At 44.1% G+C, this 22,522-nt stretch overlaps 2 protein-coding genes across 3 annotated transcripts in view; both read right to left on the minus strand.

Moving 5' to 3' along the window:
• The window catches only part of LOC127910535 (E3 ubiquitin-protein ligase RNF123-like), a 37,466-nt gene extending 30,443 nt beyond the window's left edge, over window positions 1-7,023 (minus strand). Inside the window, exons 1-4 of the mRNA XM_052474579.1 lie at window positions 6,846-7,023; window positions 5,871-6,014; window positions 4,210-4,297; window positions 1,245-1,324 (exon numbers count right to left, since the gene is read on the minus strand). Of these exons, the coding sequence (XP_052330539.1) occupies window positions 1,245-1,324; window positions 4,210-4,297; window positions 5,871-5,955 (253 nt within the window). The 5' untranslated portion in view covers window positions 5,956-6,014; window positions 6,846-7,023. The remainder of the gene's footprint in view (window positions 1-1,244; window positions 1,325-4,209; window positions 4,298-5,870; window positions 6,015-6,845) is intronic.
• Window positions 7,024-7,543: 520 nt separating this feature from the next.
• Window positions 7,544-16,895, minus strand: terf2ip (telomeric repeat binding factor 2, interacting protein). 2 transcript variants are annotated; one of them, XM_035759303.2, is made up of 7 exons: window positions 16,755-16,895; window positions 12,820-13,149; window positions 10,751-11,531; window positions 10,436-10,551; window positions 9,769-10,110; window positions 9,391-9,571; window positions 7,544-9,074 (listed from the first exon to the last, which is right to left on the minus strand). In XM_035759303.2, exons 2-7 carry the CDS (start codon window positions 13,135-13,137, stop codon window positions 8,938-8,940), a joined length of 1,875 nt encoding a protein of 624 aa, XP_035615196.1. In that variant the 5' UTR covers window positions 13,138-13,149; window positions 16,755-16,895; the 3' UTR covers window positions 7,544-8,937. The 2 variants fall into 2 exon arrangements, with proteins under 2 accessions (XP_035615196.1, XP_035615195.1); XM_035759302.2 differs by lacking the exon at window positions 16,755-16,895 and adding an exon at window positions 13,304-14,249.
• Between the last annotated feature and the right edge of the window lie 5,627 nt (window positions 16,896-22,522).

Genomic DNA, 22,522 nt, shown 5'->3' on the forward strand with positions numbered 1-22,522 from the left:
TTTGGTTCCAACCGCTGTGTCTTTGTGAGACACAGAGTAGGTGAACAGATTATCTCCGCATCTATGGTTCCCACCGTGAAGCATGGAGGAGGAGGTGTGATGGTGCGTTGCTGGTGACACTGTTGGTGATTTATTTAGAATGCAAGGCACACTTAACCAGCACGGCTACGACATCATTCTGCAGTGATACGCCATCCCATCTGGTTTGTGCTTAGTGGGATTATCGTTTGTTTTTCAACAGGACAATGACCCAATACACCTACAGGCTGTGTAAGGGCTATTTGACCAAGAAGGTGAGTGATGGAGTGCTGCATCAGATGACCTGGCCTCCACAATCACCTGACCTCAACCCGATTGAGATGGTTTGGGATGAATTGGACTGCAGAGTGAAGGACAAGCAGCCAACAAGTGCTCAGAATGTGGGAACTCTTTCAAGACTGTTGGAAAAGCATTCCAAGTGAAGCTGGTTGAGAGAATGCCAAGAGTGCAAAGCTGTCATCGAGGCAAATGGTGGCTACTTTGAAAAATCTCAAATATATTTTTATTTGTTTAACACTTGTTTTGGTTACTACATGATTCCATATGTGTTCATTTTTTTTTTTTTTTTGGGGGGTTTAATTGCAATCCAATAACTTCATAAATAAATGCCACCGGCTAGGGTGGAGAGGACAATAGTCTTTACACCATAAACACAAACTGATAGCTTTATGAACATATGGGTATGGTGTCCTCAGTAGAATAGTGTGTGTGGTGTGGTGTGTATACACCTCTGGTGTCCTCAGTAGAATAGTGTGTGTGGTGTGGTGTGTATACACCTCTGGTGTCCTCAGTAGAATAGTGTGTGTGGTGTGGTGTGTATACACCTCTGGTGTCCTCAGTAGAATAGTGTGTGTGGTGTGGTGTGTATACACCTCTGGTGTCCTCAGTAGAATAGTGTGTCCTCAGTAGAATAGTGTGTGTGGTGTGGTGTGTATACATACACCTCTGGTGTCCTCAGTAGAATAGTGTGTGTGTGTGTGTGTGTGTGTGTGTGTGTGTGTGTGTGTGTGTGTGTGTGTGTGTGTGTGTGTGTGTGTGTGTGTGTGTGTGTGTGTGTGTGTGTGTGTGTACACCTCTGGTGTCCTCAGTAGAATAGTGTGTGTGGTGTGGTGTGTGTACACCTCTGGTGTCCTCAGTATAATAGTGTGTGTGTGTGTATACACCTCTGGTGTCCTCAGTATAATAGTGTGTGTGTGTGTATAGACCTCTGGTGTCCTCAGTAGGCTCTCCCTCAGTTAGCAGCCTCTCCAGATGAGCACCCAGGTCCTGGAAGCCCAGAGGTTTCCTAAGAATGGGAAAAACAACCATCAGACAACATTCACCCCCTTCTTGGCCCGATAGTGGTTTATAGTGGTTTCATCAGTTTGTGGTTGAATGTACTTATTTTATTTGTAAAGGAAGGTTCCGGAAGAGAGCTTAGATCCTTTCAAAAGTGCATTTCTGACACGTTTCGTTGACAATATTTTATATCCAAGTACTTACTGTAGATCGTTCTATATAAATGTTTTAACTGAAACCAAACCTGATTCAACTAGTCAAGGGTTTGATGGTAATATTTTCACATGTTAATTATCAAGTGATCTGAAAAAAAAAAAAAAAAAAAAAGTTGTCCCACCTAATTTATAACACTATAACCTTAGTAAGCACACAGTCATGCTGGTGACTAGTGATTCGCAGGTCAGCTATTTGGTCCTGTACAAATCTGGTCCTGTACAAATCTGTCGTTCTGCCCCTGAACAAGGCAGTTAACCCACAGTTCCTAGGCCGTCATTGAAAATAAGAATTTGTTCTTAACTGACTTGCCTGGTTAAATAAAGGTAAAATAAAATAAATAAAAGATAAGTCCCCCCCCCACCCATCTTGCACCTTCACAATAATCACACATCAATCTCTTTTACCACTTCACCAAATCGTTCCCAAACATTATGTTCTGGCCCTCCCTTCACTTTGTATTCAGCTGACCATTTCACAGCGGTTCTCTTATTGAATTCGTGACATTATCTTCTTTAACCTTTATCTATGCAGGAATTGCGAGGGACACTTGGCAAAAGGAGATCCAGAGAACACGATCCCAACGTATCCTCATCAACAAGTAGTGTTAGAGGCAGTTCATCTTTCCTCCTGGTCTGTCTTCATACCCTATCTATAGAGCCGTGGCGTGGGGGAACCCGACACTGAGCCCCCTGGACTAGTGGGGAATGGGGACACATGGGTTCAAACTGTATCCGTCCCGTCCCCCCCCAATTTATTTAATTTTTTACTTGGGAGCGTTTTCTTTCACTTGATAGCCTGATGGAACGAGCTCCATTGCGCCAGGTTAAACTCAATTCAGCAAGGTTATAAAAAAAAATTAAAAAGACTTGAAAAGAAAAGGAATACTATTTGAAGTTCGGTGGAGACGTGGATCAGTTGCTCCACGCCTCTATGATGCCACACACATCAATGTTACTTTCAACATCTAAAACTGTTGCTTCATCCTAACACATAGCACCACGAGGATGCTTTGACAGCAAACTGGAAAAGGACTGGGGTTACAACACAAATGTCACTCTAATCCCTACGCAGTGACCTGGGGCCAGAAGTATCAAGTGTCTCTAAGTGCTGATTTAAGATCAGTTTTGCCTTTTAGAGCAGGGATTTTTTTTCTCTACCATTGAAATCCGCATAAGCGTTTTTAAAAATCGGGTCGCCTTTATCCGAACAGTTAAAATAAAATAATGATAATTGTATTATACATTTTCAGGATGGAAAAAAAACACTTCAGTGTGTAAACTTTAAAAAAACTTCTTTTTTTTTTAAGTATGGAGAATTTGACCGAGGTGGGCCTCCCGAGTGGCGCAGTGGTCTAAGACACTGCATCGCTGTGCTAGCTGTGCCACTAGAGATTCTGCGTCCGAGTCCAGGCTCTGTCGCAGCCGGCCGCGACAGGGAGATACATGGGGGAGGCACACAATTGGCCCAGCGTCGTCCGGGTTAGGGGAGGGTTTGGAAGGCAGGGATGTCCTTGTCCCATCGCGCTCTAGTGACTCCTGTGGCAGGCCGGGCGCAGTACACGCTGACACGGTTGCCCGGTGTTTCCTCCGACACATTGGTGTGACTGGCTTCCGGGTTAAGTGAGTATTGTGTCAAAGAAGCAGTGCAGCTTGGTTGGGTTGTTTCGGAGGACGCACGGCACTCGACCATCGTCTCTCCCGAGTCCGTACGGGAGTTGCAGCGATGAGACAAGACTGACTACCAATTGGAAACCACGGAAATGGGGAGGTAAAAAAAATAAAAACATTTACAGAAATTAAAATCGACCTACATGTGTTTTTTTATAATATAAACTTTGAGAACTAGCAATTACCAAAATAGAAGTTACACAGTCAGGGAGAATTGAAAACTCCAAAAACAATCAATTTAGCAGTATTGATTTTGTTATTATGTTTGAGCAAAAGCCATGGCAAAATGCATAGAATTGCAGAAAATTTAAATAAAAAAAAAACTGGCATAAAAATGCAAACATTTATTTATGCCACCAAAATAAGGGCCTTAAATTCTCTAGTTCAGCCGCACTGACCGGCTGAAAGTGTTCGTTGCCACGTCCACAACCCCTTTTTGATGCAGAAAGAAAGGGAGGGGGGGTACCTGATCCTAGAACAGCACCCCTAGGCTGAGATATGGCCCCAGAGCCCACGGTCAAAAGGAGTGCACTACCTAGGGAATAGGACGGGTGTCATTTGAGACACAGACTGAGATTGCAGCCAGGAAGGGCACCATGCCACATGGTGTGGTAATATGGTTTGTTATTAAGAGACATTGCAGGATCACTGAAATCTAAGGTCATAGAGAAATAAACACTGAATAGCATCTGTTGATGTAGCGTATTTCCTTACACACACACACACACACACACACACACACAGAGAGAAATAGAATCAAAGATACCATAGATTTAATTTATATGGCACACACATCACAACCAAATGCATAAACACACTACAAGGGCCAGTTTCCCAGACACAGATTAAGCCTAATCCTAGACTAAAAAAGTATGCTCAAGTGGGAATCTCCATTTAAATAGCTTTTTAGTCCAAGACGAGGCTTGATCTGTGTCCGGGGAAACCTCCCCTCCGAGAGTAGTAGACATTGGTTGAACCAAAGAGTTGTAGACAAGAGTCAGACAGATACCTGAGGGAAGCCAGTGGGGGGCGTGGAAGGTGAGAAGCAGGAAATACATGGTGTAGGTAGTCACTCAGTAATTTCTCATTCACAAGACCTGAGAGAGAGAGAGAGAGAGAGAGAGAGAGAGAGAGAGAGAGAGAGAGAGAGAGAGAGAGAGAGAGAGAGAGAGAGAGAGAGAGAGAGAGAGAGAGAGAGAGAGAGAGAGAGAGAGAGAGAGAGAGAGAGAGAGAGAGAGAGAGAGAGAGAGACAGAGAGAGACAGAGAGAGAGACAGAGAGAGAGACAGAGAGAGAGACAGAGAGAGAGAGACAGAGACAGAGACAGAGAGAGAGAGAGAGAGAGAGAGAGAGAGAGAGAGAGAGAGAGAGAGAGAGGGGACAGAGAGAGAGAGAGAGAGGGGACAGAGAGAGAGAGAGGGGACAGAGAGAGAGAGAGGGGACAGAGAGAGAGAGAGGGGACAGAGAGAGAGAGAGGGGACAGAGAGAGAGAGAGAGAGAGAGAGAGGGGGACAGAGAGAGAGAGAGAGAGAGAGAGAGGGGACAGAGAGAGAGAGAGAGAGGGGACAGAGAGAGAGAGAGAGAGAGGGGAGAGAGAGAGAGAGAGAGAGAGAGAGAGAGAGGGGAGAGAGAGAGGGGAGAGAGAGAGAGAGAGAGAGAGAGAGGGGACAGAGAGAGAGAGAGAGAGAGAGAGAGAGAGAGAGAGAGAGAGAGGGGACAGAGAGAGAGAGAGAGAGAGAGAGAGAGAGAGAGAGAGAGAGAGAGGGGACAGAGAGAGAGAGAGGGGACAGAGAGAGAGAGAGGGGACAGAGAGAGAGAGAGGGGACAGAGAGAGAGAGAGGGGACAGAGAGAGAGAGAGGGGACAGAGAGAGAGAGAGGGGACAGAGAGAGAGAGAGGGGACAGAGAGAGAGAGGGGACAGAGAGAGAGAGAGAGGGGACAGAGAGAGAGAGAGAGAGAGGACAGAGAGAGAGAGAGAGAGAGAGAGAGGGACAGAGAGAGAGAGAGAGAGGGGACAGAGAGAGAGAGAGAGAGAGAGGGGACAGAGAGAGAGAGAGAGAGAGAGAGGGGACAGAGAGAGAGAGAGAGAGAGAGAGAGAGAGGGAGAGAGAGAGAGAGGGGGACAGAGAGAGAGGGGACAGAGAGAGAGAGAGAGGGGACAGAGAGAGAGAGAGGGGACAGAGAGAGAGAGAGGGGACAGAATAACCTTTATCCTCCAAGTAAATGTACCCGGAATTTGACCTGTTGAAAATGGTGCCAACCACAATAAACAAGACAGAATATGTTGATGTATAATAGAGCCACTCAGTGTTCTAACAATACCCGAGAAAGACAGAGACCAAGTCCAATGGGGAAAGAATGTGAGAACAAGATGGAGGTCTACTAGGCTGGTTCGAGAACAGTATCTGATCAGCTGTCTTGTCAACTCCAATGGTCATATTCGCCTGAAAACAATGACCATAGGAGTTGGCATGACAACAAAAAAAGATCTGGGACCAGGCTCCTGTCTGTCCTTTCACCTGTCTATCTATCCACCAATCCCTCCTCTCATTTAAAAACCTAATTTTTCCTCCATCTGTTCCACTCCTCACCTGACTTGACTTTTGCCCAGCCAGCCATCCATCCCTCCCTTGTCCTCTCGCCACTCATTCCTGCTCCCCCATCTCCTCACCTGTGACTTTGGGCTTGTCTGTGTCGGAGGCCAGTCTGTAGTTTCGTCGGGTCAGAGCTGTGCTTCCTCCCCCCTTAGAACTCATTCTGCCTCAGTGGGTTGGTCAGGTGATGGGTTTACCTGCCGACGTTGACCCATGCACGGCTAGGAAAAGACCACCACACTCATAATGAACCACCTTGTTGCATACCGAGAAAAACATACAATGTGCGTCTCAAACGGCACCCTACTCCCTTTATATTGCACTACGGACGGCGGGACTATGGGCAAAAGGAGTGCACTGTTATATGGAATAGTGTGGCATTTGGGTCGAACATACTGCATGCATAAATAATGCTCTCATAAAGAGGAGCTGCTGGGAACTGCGCCTGGGTGACACTGACTAAAAATTAGCTCTACTCTAAGTTAGTTAACATCGTATTCCCAATGCTATAGCTTTGCATGGAATGGAGTTGACAATGTTGTTATATTAACTCGGTAGCTACGTATGTGGAATTGAGAGCAGTAACGTTTCCTGTTAACCTGTACTACAATTGTGTATTGGAGTGTATACAACGCGTACGTACACAGCAGGTGTGTAAGAGCAGAATAGGGCGTAGGCAGACACACCGTACAAGACAATACCAGTAACGTTCATTAACGTTAGCTTGCTAACTCGCAAGGCAAGCACATTTCAGCCTGAGGAGAGGCTACTGTTGCTAACTAGCAAGCTTGCTAACGTTAGCTAGCCAATGAGCCAAGCTAAGTAACTGCCTGGTGCAACGTGAACAGGTAGCTAAACTAAAAATGACTTTTATAGCCAAGCTAACCAAATCACGACCGTAGTGCAAATATATTACACATTGACACATTAAAGTTATTGTACCTAGTTGCTAAAGTTAGCCAGGTGTTGTATCCAGGGTTGCAAAACAACGTTAGCTTGCTAGCTAGTTGCTAAGGATTGTGCACAACAACAACAAAAAAAATAACACTCACATCTCAATCAAATAAACGAGCTACAGTAGCTAGGTGAATACCCAAACATGTCAAATGGAGTGACTGACTACGGCACTGATAAAGTACTTTAGCCTATGATTATATAACGATCTTGTTCTCGGTTATATTTGCAGGCATTTGCAGTACACGATCAACCCTTGGTTACACGGGCAGTGACAACCATCATTGGCTTGCTCGCGTTAGCTGCTAAGTAAACTGGCTGGTTTTGAACACTTACCCGGTTCCCTTTCAAGAACTCAAAAAAAAAAAAATTATTAAAAAATAACGTAAATTTAAATATCAATTATGCTCTTTTGGACAAAAATGTGCGGTTATTGCCCTCAGACGATCACTTCCCCCCCCTTTTTAAAATGTTTAACAATCCTATTATTGTCAAGCGATTCGAAGTCACGGAGTACCAGATGGTCCAAAATAGATCTCATTGCGGAACGCGAATGGGCTGATGAGATATATATTCCGTCGGGGTAGTAGATAGTGGTCCAAAAATGACACGGTGGTGTGATGTGTTGTGTATGGTAGGTAGTATTGTTGCCATTTGTCATATATTTTGCACAAGCTACTAAATATTCTTAAAATACTGGTACTATTCGGCAACCCATATACCCATCTCCCACTAATTTACTCAAAATGAATATTATCACTAAATTGGCTACAGAAATCAAGCAAGTTAAGATTACTTATGAAGCGAATTACATCAGTTATTTTATTACATTGGCAGATTGTCACAAATCATCATATGCATACAGTATATTTCACATATGTAGCATGTTTACTATTGAGAAAAAAAATAGCACATTTTGAATTCCAAACAGACACATTACAAAAGTTAAAATATTACAAGTTAAAATGTGCCATCTTACATGGGACATGGCATTTCATAGCCCAATAATGGACTGACTATAATAAGCCCAATGTTTTTCCTTAGTCCAAGGACCTAACATGTTCTGTTAAAGGTGAAGTGGCCCTGGAAGCCAGAACAGACAAAACACTCCATCTAAACGTGAAACGATTCCCAATTGCGGTACGGTTCTAGAAAAATAAAAATCCCTCTACTTTCATATCACGTCCAAAAATAATTTCACAATTTCAAAATACACACTTACACTGTTTTAACACAGTTGCATCCGACCATATTTTATAGTGACAACACGTTTGTGGCGTCCATCGTTTACACACAGGAGATGAAGCTATCTAAATTAGCACAGGTAGTCCACTCTGTCTTCCGTAAACAAGCTCTGTAATATGGCATTGTGGGAACGCTAACCCTAAAACAGTGTGTATCAATTCAACCTTTTTTTTGTTAAGATAAGGGCCTTACGCTTCCAAAAACAGTACCATAAGTGATGCGTGTTAAATGTTCAGACCGAGTGTCGGGGGGGCACTTAACAAAACTCCCCGACAGTATTTTTCAGTGACAACACCGTGTGTCATCTTCCATTTACACACAGCTGTTCGGAGACGCTGATAACTAACTAGCACAGGTTAGTTATCCACTCTGTCCTCCGTATCTTTTCCCTAAACTAGTGCTTAAATGGAGATACGGCCGTTTGGGAACCCTATAAAAGGTGTGTATGAATTTAGCCTTCTTGCTTAAATGAAAGATTAAGTCCTGATGCTTCCAAAACCGTACCGCAAAACGATGCTCATTAAATGTTCAGACCGAGCGTCGGAACTCTTTGACAAAACTCTCCCGTACAGAATGTGCCTTCGTCCAAGGACTCTTATTTTATAATAGAATAGAACTGTCAGTCATGATCAAGGGCTAAGGTAGTCCTTCCTGTTTTTATCCATTACAACACAGGAACGCGTTTAGTAGGAAACAACATTGTAATTATTGTTAGCCCAGAGGTACGATTGTTTATGGTGTGCTGGCTACATGAAATTTTGCGATTTTAAAATGATAATGTCAGACCCATATTGATCAGGCCACACCGACCAAACAGGAGCAATCATACCTCAAAGAATGTTGAAGAACGGTGGGTATCATTTTTTGGGGGGAGGGGGGGGTGGAAACGTGTTGTTCAGAACTAAAGGTAGCACAACGTTGCATACTATTGAACCCCCCCTAGTGTCACTCTGCATAGAGGAAAGCCATCCTCTTGGCCACTCCCTCTTCCCCAAACTTGTTCTGGAGTTCCGAAGGATCAGCCGACAGCAGCAGGCGGTCGTCATGACGTTCCCATTGAGGGCCCTGCTGAACCCCGTTCCCTACAATAACACAATATGACTTTAGTGTCCATATGTTACAGTGAACAATATGTGTCTTCTGTTCATTAACACACACCCCCCCTCCCCCTCCATACCATAGCATACACAGTTAAGAGAAGCACAGGGTCAAACAGCAGTGAAGCGACCCTGGATAGAGCGCATGTTATGGGTTACATGCCTTACTCAATGTTTTGGGGGGGGGGATTTGAACCCAGCAGCCGTTCAGATCAAATCACCCCCAATCACCAGTCTGGGACTTAAACCGGGCAAAACCGGGCAACTTTACCACCACCTCCTTAGTCACCGGGCTACCTACCTACGTTAGGCATCATCAGTGAGTCTCTCAGGACAGCGGAGACATCTCCACTGTTTTTCAGGAGCGCCTTGGTGACAGCGACCAGCCCCAGTTTGGATTCCCTCATCAGGCTGAGGACCAGCCGCTTGGCCTCCTGGAGCTGGAGTTGGGTGAAGGGCTGGGAAGGCTCCTCTTCCTCCGCCTCAAATCGTATCAAAACAAATTTTACAGTACATTTTACAGTACATTTTACAGTAAAATAATAAGAAGTAAAAGCAAACAAGAAACAGTAGAAGGGAAAAGAACCACAAAAAAAAAACACAATGTGTCATAAAAACAGCATCACTGAAGCTAAAATAAAGTTATTGAAAAATCTCAATGGAGTCTGCCCCTTCTTACCTGTTGGGAGTCACGCTCAAACAGGAACAGGTGAGGAACTTTCGAAGTGGACGGGATAGCAGGGTCTTTCGGGACATGGATACTCGTTGCAGGTGCATTTGGGACCGTTGGTGCATTTGAGGCCGACCCACTCATTGCGGGACCACTGGCCTCAGGTAGTTGTTGGCCCTCAGGCTGGGTCTCTGAGCTCTTCACTTGGGCAGCAGGCTGGGGCTGTATCTGAGCAGAGCTATTCTCTGTCTGGGGGGCAGCTACTGGTGTCTGAGTCTGCTGGCCCTGCACCAGTCCCAGGCCGGGAATCTCAGCCAGGTCTGGAGTATCATCGTCATCCTCATTCCCTGACTAGGAAAAGGAAACAACTGTCAGTACAAGGAACCAAACCCGACAGTAACGTTTGTTTTCATTTTCTGTTGCAATACCTTTTGCTACATTGTGCACTAATGAATACAACCACTGACATTCTAATACAGGTCCGTGTTCAATAGGCTGAACAATAAATACAGTCAGCTTTTGTATTCAGTATGAGTGAGGACAGGAGGTTTTCCCAATCTGTCCAGGGTTCTTCCTGACTCTTGGTCCTAAACATCAGAGATTGGACCACAGGGTTCTTCCTGACTATAGGTCCTACATGTGTAATAACTAGCCTAGGTGTCACAGATTATCATACCTCATCTGACCCCTCAAATTCTCTCACTGCACTCTCGAGGATGCCCAGTTTTCGCTTGTTGGCCTTTTTCTTTCCCAGCTGCCCCTCTGTCGTGTTGGCGCTTGTTGCCTTCTCTCCTGAAGTAAGAACAAAATACATTTTATAACTAACACAGAGAGAGACAAAGACAGAGAGAAAGTGAGAGACAAAGACAGAGAAAAAGTGAGAGACAAAGACAGAGAGAAAGTGAGAGAGAGACACAGAGAGAAAGTGAGAGACAGACAGACAGATCTAGAGAGAGGTGTAGTCCTATCAGTTATTCAACCATAACCCTACCTGATGTAACAACTGAATCCCTTTTCTCCAAGACCACCACCACTGCTCCACTATTTAACCTGGCTCTTTTAAGTGAGGGGGTGGCTGCTGCCTCCTCAGTCTGGGGATGTGTGTGTTTGCCCCCAGGACGAGAGGGCTGGTGGAGTCTCTTAGAAGGGACCAGCTGGGGTGTTGTAGTGTCAGACTGGGCAGGGTCTGCTGGTGGCTCTAGCTGGGACGAGGGACCTCTCTCTGGTTCCACAGTTGATTCCTCTGTTCCCGGTCCTTCAGGACAGCACTGAGCCTGGTCTTTCTGAGGGGACTTCTGTGGGAGTTGGAGACCAGTGTCTGATGATGATGAGGATGATGCCCGAGGGAGTTTGGATTCAGAGGAAGTCTTCGAGGCGTCTGACTCTTGGGCCAACGGCATAATAATATCAGGCTGTCGAGAGTCTTTCTGACGTGAGGAAGTCAGTGGTGGGATGTCTTTCTCTCTCTCTTTCTCAAACGAGTTCTCTCCTTTCTCCTCCGAAGCAGCAGTGGCGACCATTCTGTTCCTTCCCCTGCCGTCCCGAGGCTCAGGTTGTCTTTTAGCGAGCTGTTTAAGGTAACGGTCCTTCATCGACTGCCAGCTGTGACAGGTCAGACCATTCTTCGCCATCTCCTGCCATACCTTGTTCCCATGCGACTCACGCTTGTGCTCACAGATGTACGTCATAATGGCCTTATCCTCCTCCGGAGTGTAGCCCATTCGTCCGATGCTACCTATGCTCTGTTTCCCTGACCTGGTCTGGACGTTCGCCTGTACATAGGGAGAGAGTTTATTGTTATTGTAATGGTGAGAGGTTAGCATGTCTTGGTGGTATGATATAACATGCTAATCTCCGCTGTTATTGTAATGGTGAGAGGTTAGCATGTCTTGGAGGTATGATATAACATGCTAACCTCCCCTGTTATTGTAATGGTGAGAGGTTAGCATGTCTTGGAGGTATGATATAAAATGCTAACCTCCCCTGTTATTATAATGGTGAGAGGTTAGCATGTCTTGGAGGTATGATATAAAATGCTAACCTCCCCTGTTATTGTAATGGTGAGAGGTTAGCATGTCTTGGAGGTATGATATAACATGCTAACCTCCCCTGTTATTGTAATGGTGAGAGGTTAGCATGTCTTGGAGGTATGATATAAAATGCTAACCTCCCCTGTTATTATAATGGTGAGAGGTTAGCATGTCTTGGAGGTATGATATAAAATTCCAACCTCCCCTGTTATTATAATGGTGAGAGGTTAGCATGTCTTGGAGGTATGATGTAAAATGCTAACCTCCCCTGTTATTGTAATGGTGAGAGGTTAGCAAGTCTTGGAGGTATGATATAAAATGCTAACCTCCCCTGTTATTATAATGGTGAGAGGTTAGCATGTCTTGGAGGTATGATATAAAATTCCAACCTCCCCTGTTATTATAATGGTGAGAGGTTAGCATGTCTTGGAGGTATGATGTAAAATGCTAACCTCCCCTGTTATTGTAATGGTGAGAGATTAGCATGTCTTGGAGGTATGATGTAAAATGCTAACCTCCCCTGTTATTATAATGGTGAGAGGTTAGCATGTCTTGGAGGTATGATGTAAAATGCTAACCTCCCCTGTTATTGTAATGGTGAGAGGTTAGCATGTCTTGGAGGTATGATATAAAATGCTAACCTCCCCTGTTATTATAATGGTGAGAGGTTAGCAAGTCTTGGAGGTATGATATAAAATGCTAACCTCCCCTGTTATTATAATGGTGAGAGGTTAGCATGTCTTGGAGTTATGATATAAAATGCTAACCTCCCCTGTTAATGGTGAGAGGTTAGCATGTCTTGGAGGTATGATATAAAATGCTAACCTCCTCTGTTATTGTAATGGTGAGAGGTTAGCATGTCTTGGGGGTATGATATAAAATGCTAACCTCCCCTGTTATTGTAATGGTACAGAGCCAAAACAACACACAATGTGTCACTGTCCCAATAGTTTTGGAGTTCACTGTAATTTACAGCCCCACCCCATTGTTAAATAAATCCTGGGGAGAACCCTTCTCTATATCAAGTTACCTTTACGTTGTCAGGCTTGAAGCGGTAATCCTCCACCTCCAGCTGCTGATTCTTCTCCATGCAGTCCCGGATGTACTGGGTGGACACGTACCAGTGGGCTGCCGAACCCACAACGGATCCCATCTCCTCTGGGTCAATCAGTAGGAAAGCCCCAGGCTCCTGGGCCCTGCACACCAGGCCTCCACCAGCCTTGATGATGGGCTGCAGTCGAACCTTGGTGGGACCGGGGCGTAGGAAGAATCGCATGGGTTCACCGTCTACTGCCAGGAACAGGACAGGGGAGATGGGAGAGGACCTACCTCCTAATCTGGACGACATGGTTGAAGGAGCCTATAAAACAAACAAAAAAAAAAGTACAAATTAACTGCAGTTTCAATAATATGGATGAATATCGGATAAATAATAGCAAGTGCTCGACTTGTTTGAATAAGGAAGCTACAGTAAAATCAAATCAAATCAAATGCATTTATATAGCCCTTCGTACATCAGCTGATATCTCAAAGTGCTGTACGGAAACCCAGCCTAAAACCCCAAACAGCAAGCAATGCAGGTGTAGAAGCACAGTGGCTAGGAAAAAGTAAACGGTAAACATTGCTACGTGGAGAGAACTGCCTGCAAACGATGAAGTAGCTCGCTAACTTATCATCTCTATTTCAGAAACGGTAACACTGCTGCCTAGTGAAATAAATGTTAAATAAAACAATTAAACAATATATATCCACACGGTAAGAGCTCCACCTAGTGGAAGGCATATACAAACAAAGTGCAATATTGTAAATATTTTTCACTATTAGAGTTCAAAGCACATCAGCTGATATCTCAAAGTGCTGTACAGAAACCCAGCCTAAAACCCCAAACAGCAAGCAATGCAGGTGTAGAAGCACGGTGGCTAGGAAAAACTCCCTAGAAAGGCCAAAACCTAGGAAGAAACCTAGAGAGGAACCAGGCTATGAGGGGTGGCCAGTCCTCTTCTGGCTGTGCCGGGTGGAGATTATAACAGAACATGGCCAAGATGTTCAAATGTTCATAAATGACCAGCATGGTCGAATAATAATAAGGCAGAACAGTTGAAACTGGAGCAGCAGCACGGTCAGGTGGACTCGGGACAGCAAGGAGTCATCATGTAGAGTTAGAGAACATTTGATCTGAATAAATAACCACAGCTGTGAAAGGATACATATTTAAAATACCCCACAACACCTGTCTGTAGACCTGTAGCTCATCAGGACAGTGATCTATTGAGAAACACCCATAACTGGAAATAGTCATGTAAAAAAATAAAATCTGTGTAATTCTAATGGGAAGGTCAATGACCTAACATGGTTTTACAGGTGGGCATATGTCATTGAGATAAGAAACTATTGAAAATGAGATGTGTACGTGAAAAAAATAAAAACACATTTGTTCTTTGTCATTTCAGCAAGATATCGTTTAGATTGTTCTGAAATTGTTTCTGCAGTTAGAAACAGATAAGATTGGTATTTCTGAAACTTTATTTTGTGAAAATTAAATGAAATTAAGCTCACTGATCCAAATTGGCCATTTTAATTTTTATAATTCAGATGATATTTCATCAATATAGTACCAAACATCCAATTCAGACCAAACTTCACCTGACGAGGGATGTGACAAATTGACATTTTTTCTTAACATTTAAAACAGCCATTTATTTATTTTTTAATGATAAGAAAAATGTATAACATTTCATGTGAATTCACAATGCAACTGCACTGCTGCCAGCAACAGTTTGGGTTCCTTTCAGATGGCTAAACATGACTTAACCTGTCCTACCACTACCAAACCTGTCCTACCACTACTGAACCTGTCCTACCACTACTGAACCTGTCCTACCACTACTGAACCTGTCCTACATTACTGTACCTGTCCTATCACTACTGAACCTGTACTACCACTACTGAACCTGTCCTACATTACTGTACCTGAATTCTTCCACAAAGTTTGCATTTCCTTCTCATTTAACTTCTCAAAGTATTGCATACAGGACTTCGCTGACTCCAAAATAATTGATTCCTCGACTCCATGCACATAGAAACACATTGTGCTTATTTTGGACAGATTTTGGCGAGCCGTGAGAGTGAAACCTCTCGCTTTGCTTCTTCTTCTCTGACGAAGTTGACTACAAATACTAAGTTGCCAATGACTTTGCAATTGTTACAAACAAGCGAACAGTTTTTAAAAATATGTCTGCATTAAAAGATACACAAAGTACAGGCTTTTGGCCTATATATTTAAATCGTATTGAGTTATATTTCGCTAATTATAGGCTACTGTCAAATTTTGGTCTCAATATATATATATATATATATATATATATATATATATATATATGATGTGTAACATGTGTGCAAATGTTGATGTGCTAAATCGTGATTTAGTGCATTATAGGATAAGCATTACAATACTCCGCCTCAATATTTGCAGTCATAGGTGATAATACTGTATCTCTCGAGGAGCTGATCTGTCCTCAGTATATAGTGGAACAATTCTAATGCAAAGGTAACATCTAAATGGAGAAAGCATTGCCGACCTTTCCATCCTGTCAGTATCAACACATAGTTCAACGACGTTCGCTCTCCATGGAGGTTTGGGAAATATGCATATTTAAAAACACTCGTAAACCTAAATTATATCGCTATTGGGAAGCCGGGCCCTGTGCGTTAGAGAAGAGACTGTGTGAAGCTAGCCACAATGAAGATGAGACACAACAGTGGAATTTGCATTTTGCCTTCAGGTCCCCCATTGAAAGTGATTCAAACGGACAGTGTAATGTGCCATATTTGGTCTGGATAATGGAAAACAAGGTTGGAATGCTGTTATATAAATTAAACAAAAGACAATCATTTTACACACAAAGTTTTTTTTTTTTTTTTAAATCAGTTTTGTTGATGTATTAGACTTCAGAATTGTAGTGGGTCCATACTTACATCGTAATGTACAGCCTTACCTATGGTTCTTGGGTCCATACTTACATCGTAATGTACAGCCTTACCTATGGTTCTTGGGTCCATACTTACATCGTAATGTACAGCCTTACCTATGGTTCTTGGGTCCATACTTACATCGTAATGTACAGCCTTACCTATGGTTCTTGGGTCCATACTTACATCGTAATGTACAGCCTTACCTATGGTTCTTGGGTCCATACTTACATCGTAATGTACAGCCTTACCTATGGTTCTTGGGTCCATACTTACATCGTAATGTACAGCCTTACCTATGGTTCTTGGGTCCATACTTACATCGTAATGTACAGCCTTACCTATGGTTCTTGGGTCCATACCTACATCGTAATGTACAGCCTTACCTATGGTTCTTGGGTCCATACTTACATCGTAATGTACAGCCTTACCTATGGTTCTTGGGTCCATACTTACATCGTAATGTACAGCCTTACCTATGGTTCTTGGGTCCATACTTACATCGTAATGTACAGCCTTACCTATGGTTCTTGGGTCCATACTTACATCATAATGTACAGCCTTACCTATGGTTCTTGGGTCCATACTTACATCGTAATGTACAGCCTTACCTATGGTTCTTGGGTCCATACTTACATCATAATGTACAGCCTTCCCTGTGGATCTTGGGTCCATGAAATGGGAGTAATGTTACTCGCTGTGACAACTCTTCCAAGTTGTTTTCTGTAGGTGTCATTGATTAGGCTGATAACCAATTTCATAGACCCGAGATCCATAGGTAAGACTGTACATTGCCTACTGCACAGACAAGAAGGGTAACCTATAAATATATTTGGATACTGGGGCAGTACCGTTAGGTCGCTAGCTAACGTTAGCTAACTAGTGGCTAGCTCGCAAACACTGAAAGTTGTGGATAGAAGCTGCAGTACGAAAAAAAACTGATAATCATAACAAACAGCTAGAAATTAATTTGTACAGGTGTTGCAGAAAACCTACCTGATGTTTTCAAAGATTGATCATCCAACTCGGAAAATATCAACAACTTTCAAATATCACGTCCGAGGTGACATGCGCATGCGTCATACTCTTCTTCTACATTGACGGACGGAAAGTAACATGTCGCAGACCTGCTGTTTGCTGACTACCGCCACCTTGCGTTAGCTTAATGATTTCAACCACTAGATGGCGACAAAAGTAAATAAAATCTCAGCTCATTTACTGACGATTATGGGTAGTATTCATAAAGTGTCTCAGAGTATGACTACTGATCCCACCCCCACTAACCTGTCAGAGCTTTGATTACTAAGAGGGGATTTAATGTTTGTTTTGGTTAGGATGAGATACCCCCCTGCTGACAGAGCAGGTAATACAACTCGAGACCCTGGATTTACTTTCACCAAACAGTCTAGAGATGTTCTGAATCTCTCACACACACACACACACACACACACACACACACACACACACGCACACAGTGCGCACACACACACACAGAGAGAAGCACATGGACGGACACACACACAGAGAAGCACATGGACACACACACACACACACACACACACACACACACACACACACACACACACACACACACAGAGAGAGAAGCACATGGACACACACGTGCGTGTTACATCATGAGGTGTCACATATACTGTTTCCCAATAGATCATGCCCACTGCCATAGCCTACCGAAGAGAATGACCACGTCCCAAATGGGGCCCGATTCCCTATATAGTACACACGTTTTGACCAGGGTCAATAGGACCATGTAGGGAAAGGGAGCAGCCATTGACTCCTTATGGAACAAAAATATTTAAATGAAATGAGTGAGTGTCTGGACATAATGAGAGATGTTTTATTTAATTTAACTCATTTAAGAACAAACTCTTATTTTACAATGACAGCCTACCGGGGAAACAGTGGATTAACTGCCTTGTTCAGGGGGGAGAACGACATATCTTTACCTTGTCAGCTCGGGGATTAGAGACAGCAACCTTTCGGTTACTTGACAAATGCTTCTAACCAATAGGCTACATGTAGTAGACTTTTTACTGAACCTGTAATCAAAATAGGAGGAGGTTAAAATAATGACACAAACATCAAGGGGCATCATATAGATAGCAATTGGTTCCTTTAAGATGCCCTCTGTGTGTTCCCCCCCCTCAGTCCCCTTCCCTTGTCAGTCCCCTTCCCTCGTCAGTCCCCTTCCCCCGTCAGTCCCCTTCCTCCCCTCAGTCCCCTTCCCTCGTCAGTCCCCTTCCCTCGTCAGTCCCCTTCCTCCCCTCAGTCCCCTTGCCTCGTCAGTCCCCTTCCCTCGTCAGTCCCCTTCCTCCCCTCAGTCCCCTTCCCTCGTCAGTCCCCTTCCTCCCCACAGTCCCCTTCCCTCGTCAGTCCCCTTCCTCCCCTCAGTCCCCTTCCCTCGTCAGTCCCCTTCCTCCCCACAGTCCCCTTCCCTCGTCAGTCCCCTTCCCTCGTCAGTCCCCTTCCCCCTCAGTCCCCTTCCTTCCCTCGTCAGTCCCCTCCCTCCCCTCAGTCCCCTTCCTTCCCTCGTCAGTCCCCTTCCTCCCCTCAGTCCCCTTCCCTCGTCAGTCCCCTTCCCCCCCACAGTCCCCTTCCCTCGTCAGTCCCCTTCCCCCCACAGTTCCCTTCCCTCGTCAGTCCCCTTCCCTCGTCAGTCCCCTTCCTCCCCTCAGTCCCCTTCCCTCGTCAGTCCCCCCAGGAAGCATAACTACCAGTCTGACTGACACCAGCCAGGAAACATACCTACCAGTCAGATTGACACCAGCCAGGAAACATAGCTACCCATCTCTTCAAACATCTTAATTCCTAGATCTCGTCTTCATTGTTCATTTTTTTCCCCCCTTCCCTACGTATAGAACCCATTGCCTCCAACAACAAACACATTGTGTTGGCCAGTTTCCCTAAACCCATCTGGAGGAGCCATCTGGAGGAGCCATCTGGAGGATGAGTTCTGGTCTAGAATTCATAGTTCCATACTCTAAAGCAACAGCTGGCTACAAATACCAGGTCTGTACTGTGGGCCTGTGAGGTTGTGACATGTTGCTGTTGGCTGCTGTGGTCTGAATGTTGGGTCTATCTGTCTCCTCTGGTTTCAAGGAAAGACCACTTGCGATAAAGTGCTGATCAACCTTACCTTTCTTTCCTTCCAGTTCTCTTCTGCCAATGACTGGATCGAACTGCAAAAATCTCTGAAGCTGGAGACTCATATATCCTTCACTAGCTTTAAGCACCAGCTGTCAGAGCAGCTCACAGATCACTGGACCTGTACATATCCTATCTGTAAATAGCCCATCCAACTACCTCATCCCCATACTGTATTTATTTATTTATCTTGCTCCTTTGCAAGAGCTCCAGCACATTCATCTTCTGCACATCTATCACTCCAGTGTTTAATTGCTAAATTGTCATTACTTTGCCACTATGGCCTATTTATTGCCTTACCTCCCTTATCTTACCTCATTTGCACACATTGTATATATACTTTTTGTTTTATTTTGTTCTACTGTATTATTGACTATGTTTTGTTTATTCCATGTGTAACTCTGTGTTGTTGTATGTGTCGAATTGCTTTGCTCTAATTTGGTCCAGGTCGCAGTTTTAAATGAGAACTTGTTCTCAACTAGCTTACCGGGTTTAATAAAGGTGAAATTAAAAATGTTTAAAAAAATGTCATTAAAATAAAAACCTCTGATCTGCTGTGTGCTACAAGACTGTGTTAGCCCACTGAGCTAATCATTTCTCTTACCATCCTCTGAGACTCCAGTGGTATTATATGACATCAGCAAGCTTCTCACCTGACCTGGAAATAGATCATCAACAGGAAATAAAGAACATTCCATCTCCATTATGCCATGCAGTTCACCCAAAATAGCAGCCAGCATAGTTCCATTTCAATCATATTAAATGCGATGATCGTTCATTTGTCCTGTTTTTTTTTTTTTATGGAAGTGAGCTGGGTCTGGTTACCGGTAATTGTGGATGATGTAATGACCTTAGAATGTAGAATGTGGAATAGCTCGGATAGAACGTAGAATAGGTTCTAAAAAGGGGGAATATCTGGGATTCTTACTGGGGTTATGTCAACACACACTGGTTATTGTTAGACCCACGGTCATTCATCAAAAAAACTAGTATGAGATTAGGGTCTGAGGTATCTTAACGCTTTGCCAGTGTGTGTGTGTGTGTGTGTGTGTGTGTGTGTGTGTGTGTGTGTGTGTGTGTGTGTGTGTGTGTGTGTGTGTGTGTGTGTGTACGTGCGTGTGTGTGTTAAATCAAATCAAATGTTATTTTTCACATGCTTTATAAACAGGTGGAGACTAACAGTGAAATGCTTAGTTTATGGGCCCTTCCCGGCAATGCAGAGAGAAAGAAAATAGAGAACTAATAGAAAAATAACATGAGGAATAAATCTACACGATAACGATGACTAGGCTATATAACACGGGGTACCAGTACTGAGTTAATGTGCAAGGGTACCAGGTAATTTTGTTACATTACAACCTTATTCTAAAATGGATTAAATTGTTGTTTTCCCCCTCATCAATCTATACACAATACCCCTTAATGACATCACAATACCCCTTAATGACATCACAATACCCCATTATGACAAAGCAAAAACAGGTCTTTTAGAAATTTTTGCTATTTTTTATATGTTTTATTAAAAAACAGAAATATCATTTACATTACCTTACATTTAAGTCATTTAGCAGACGCTCTTATCCAGAGCGACTTACAAATTGGTGCATACACCTTATGACAACCATAAGTGAAGCATGTCACATTTACATAAGTATTCAGACCCTTTACTCAGTACTTTGTTGAAGAACCTTTGGCAGCGATTACATCCTCGAGTTTTCTTGGGTATGATGCTACAAGCTTGGCACACCTGTATTTGGGGAGTTTCTACCATTCTTCTCTGCAGATCCTCTCAAGCTTTGTCAGGTTGGATGGGGAGCATCGTTGCACTGCTATTTTCAGGTCTCTCCAGAGATGTTCGATCAGGCTCAAGTCCGGGCTCTGGCTGGGCCACTCAAGGACGTTCAGAGATGTGTACTGTTTTGTCTTGGCTGTGTGCTTAGGGTCGTTGTCCTGTTGGACGGTGAACCTTCACCCCAGTCTGAGGATCTGAGTGATCTGGAGCAGGTTTTCATCAAGGATCTCTCTGTACTGTGCTCCGTTCATCTTTCCCTCGATCCTGACTAGTCTCCCAGTCCCTGCCACTGAAAAACATCCCCACAGCTTGATGCTGCCACCACCATGCTTCACAATAGGGATGGTGCCAGGTATCCTCCAGACATGATGCTGCCACCACCATGCTTCACTGTAGGGATGGTGCCAGGTATCCACCAGACCTGACGCTACCACCACCATGCTTCACTGTAGGGATGGTGCCAGGTTTCCTCCAGACATGATGCTGCCACCACCATGCTTCACCGTAGGGATGGTGCCAGGTTTCCTCCAGACATGATGCTGCCACCACCATGCTTCACCGTAGGGATGGTGCCAGGTATCCTCCAGACATGATGCTACCACCACCATGCTTCACCGTAGGGATGGTGCCAGGTATCCTCCAGACATGATGCTACCACCACCATGCTTCACCATAGGGATGGTGCCAGGTATCCTCCAGACATGATGCTACCACCACCATGCTTCACCGTATGGATGGTGCCAGGTATCCACCAGACCTGACGCTTGGCATTCAGGCCAAAGAGTTCAGTCTTGGTTTCATCAGACCAGAGAATCTTGTTTCTCATGGTCTGAGAGTCCTTTAGGTGGCTATTGACAAACTCCCAAGCAGGCTGTCATGTGCCTTTTACTGAGGAGTGGCTTCCGTCTGGCCAGTCTACCATAAAGGACTGATTGGTGGAGTGCTGCAGAGATGGTTGTCTTTCTGGAAGGTTCTCCCATGTCCACAGAGGAACTCTGGAGCTCTGTCAGAGTGATCATTGGGTTCTTGGTCACCTCCCAGACCAAGACCCTTCTCCCCCGATTGCTCTGTTTGGCTGGGCGGCCAGCTCTAGGAAGAGTCTTGGTGGTTCTAAACTTCTTCCATTTAAGAATGATGGACTCCACTGTGTTCTCGGTGACCTTCAATGCTGCAGAAATGTTTTGGTACCTTTCACCAGATCTGTGCCTCGACATAATCCTGTCTCTGAGCTCTACGGACAATTCCTTCTGCACAAAAAGTTGAAGTCAGAAGTTTACATACACCTTAGCCAAATACATTTCAACTCAGTTTTTCACAATTCCTGACATTTAATCCAAGTAAAAATTCCCTGTCTTAGGTCAGTTAGGATCACCACTTTATTTTAAGAATGTGAAATGTCAGAGAAATAGTAGAGAGAATTATTTATTTCAGCTTTTATTTATTTCATCACATTCCCAGTGGGTCAGAAGTTTACGTACACTCAATTAGCATTTGGTAGCATTGCCTTTAAATTGTTTAACTTGGGTCAAACGTTTCAGGTAGCCTTCCACAAGCTTCCCACAATAAATTGGGTGAATTTTAGCCCATTCCTCCTGACAGAGCTGGTGCAACTGAGTCAGATTTGTAGGCCTCCTTGCTCACACACGCTTTTTCAGTTCTGCTCACAAATGTTCTATAGGATTGAGATCAGGGTTTTGTGATGGCCACTCCAATACCTTGACTTTGTTGTCCTTAAGCCATTTTGCCACAACTTTGTAAGTATGCTTGGGGTCATTGTCCATTTGGAAGACCCATTTGCGACCAAGCTTTA

This window comes from Oncorhynchus keta, chromosome 21 (genome assembly GCF_023373465.1).
Source record: "Oncorhynchus keta strain PuntledgeMale-10-30-2019 chromosome 21, Oket_V2, whole genome shotgun sequence".
In the NCBI taxonomy this organism is placed as follows: domain Eukaryota; kingdom Metazoa; phylum Chordata; class Actinopteri; order Salmoniformes; family Salmonidae; genus Oncorhynchus; species Oncorhynchus keta.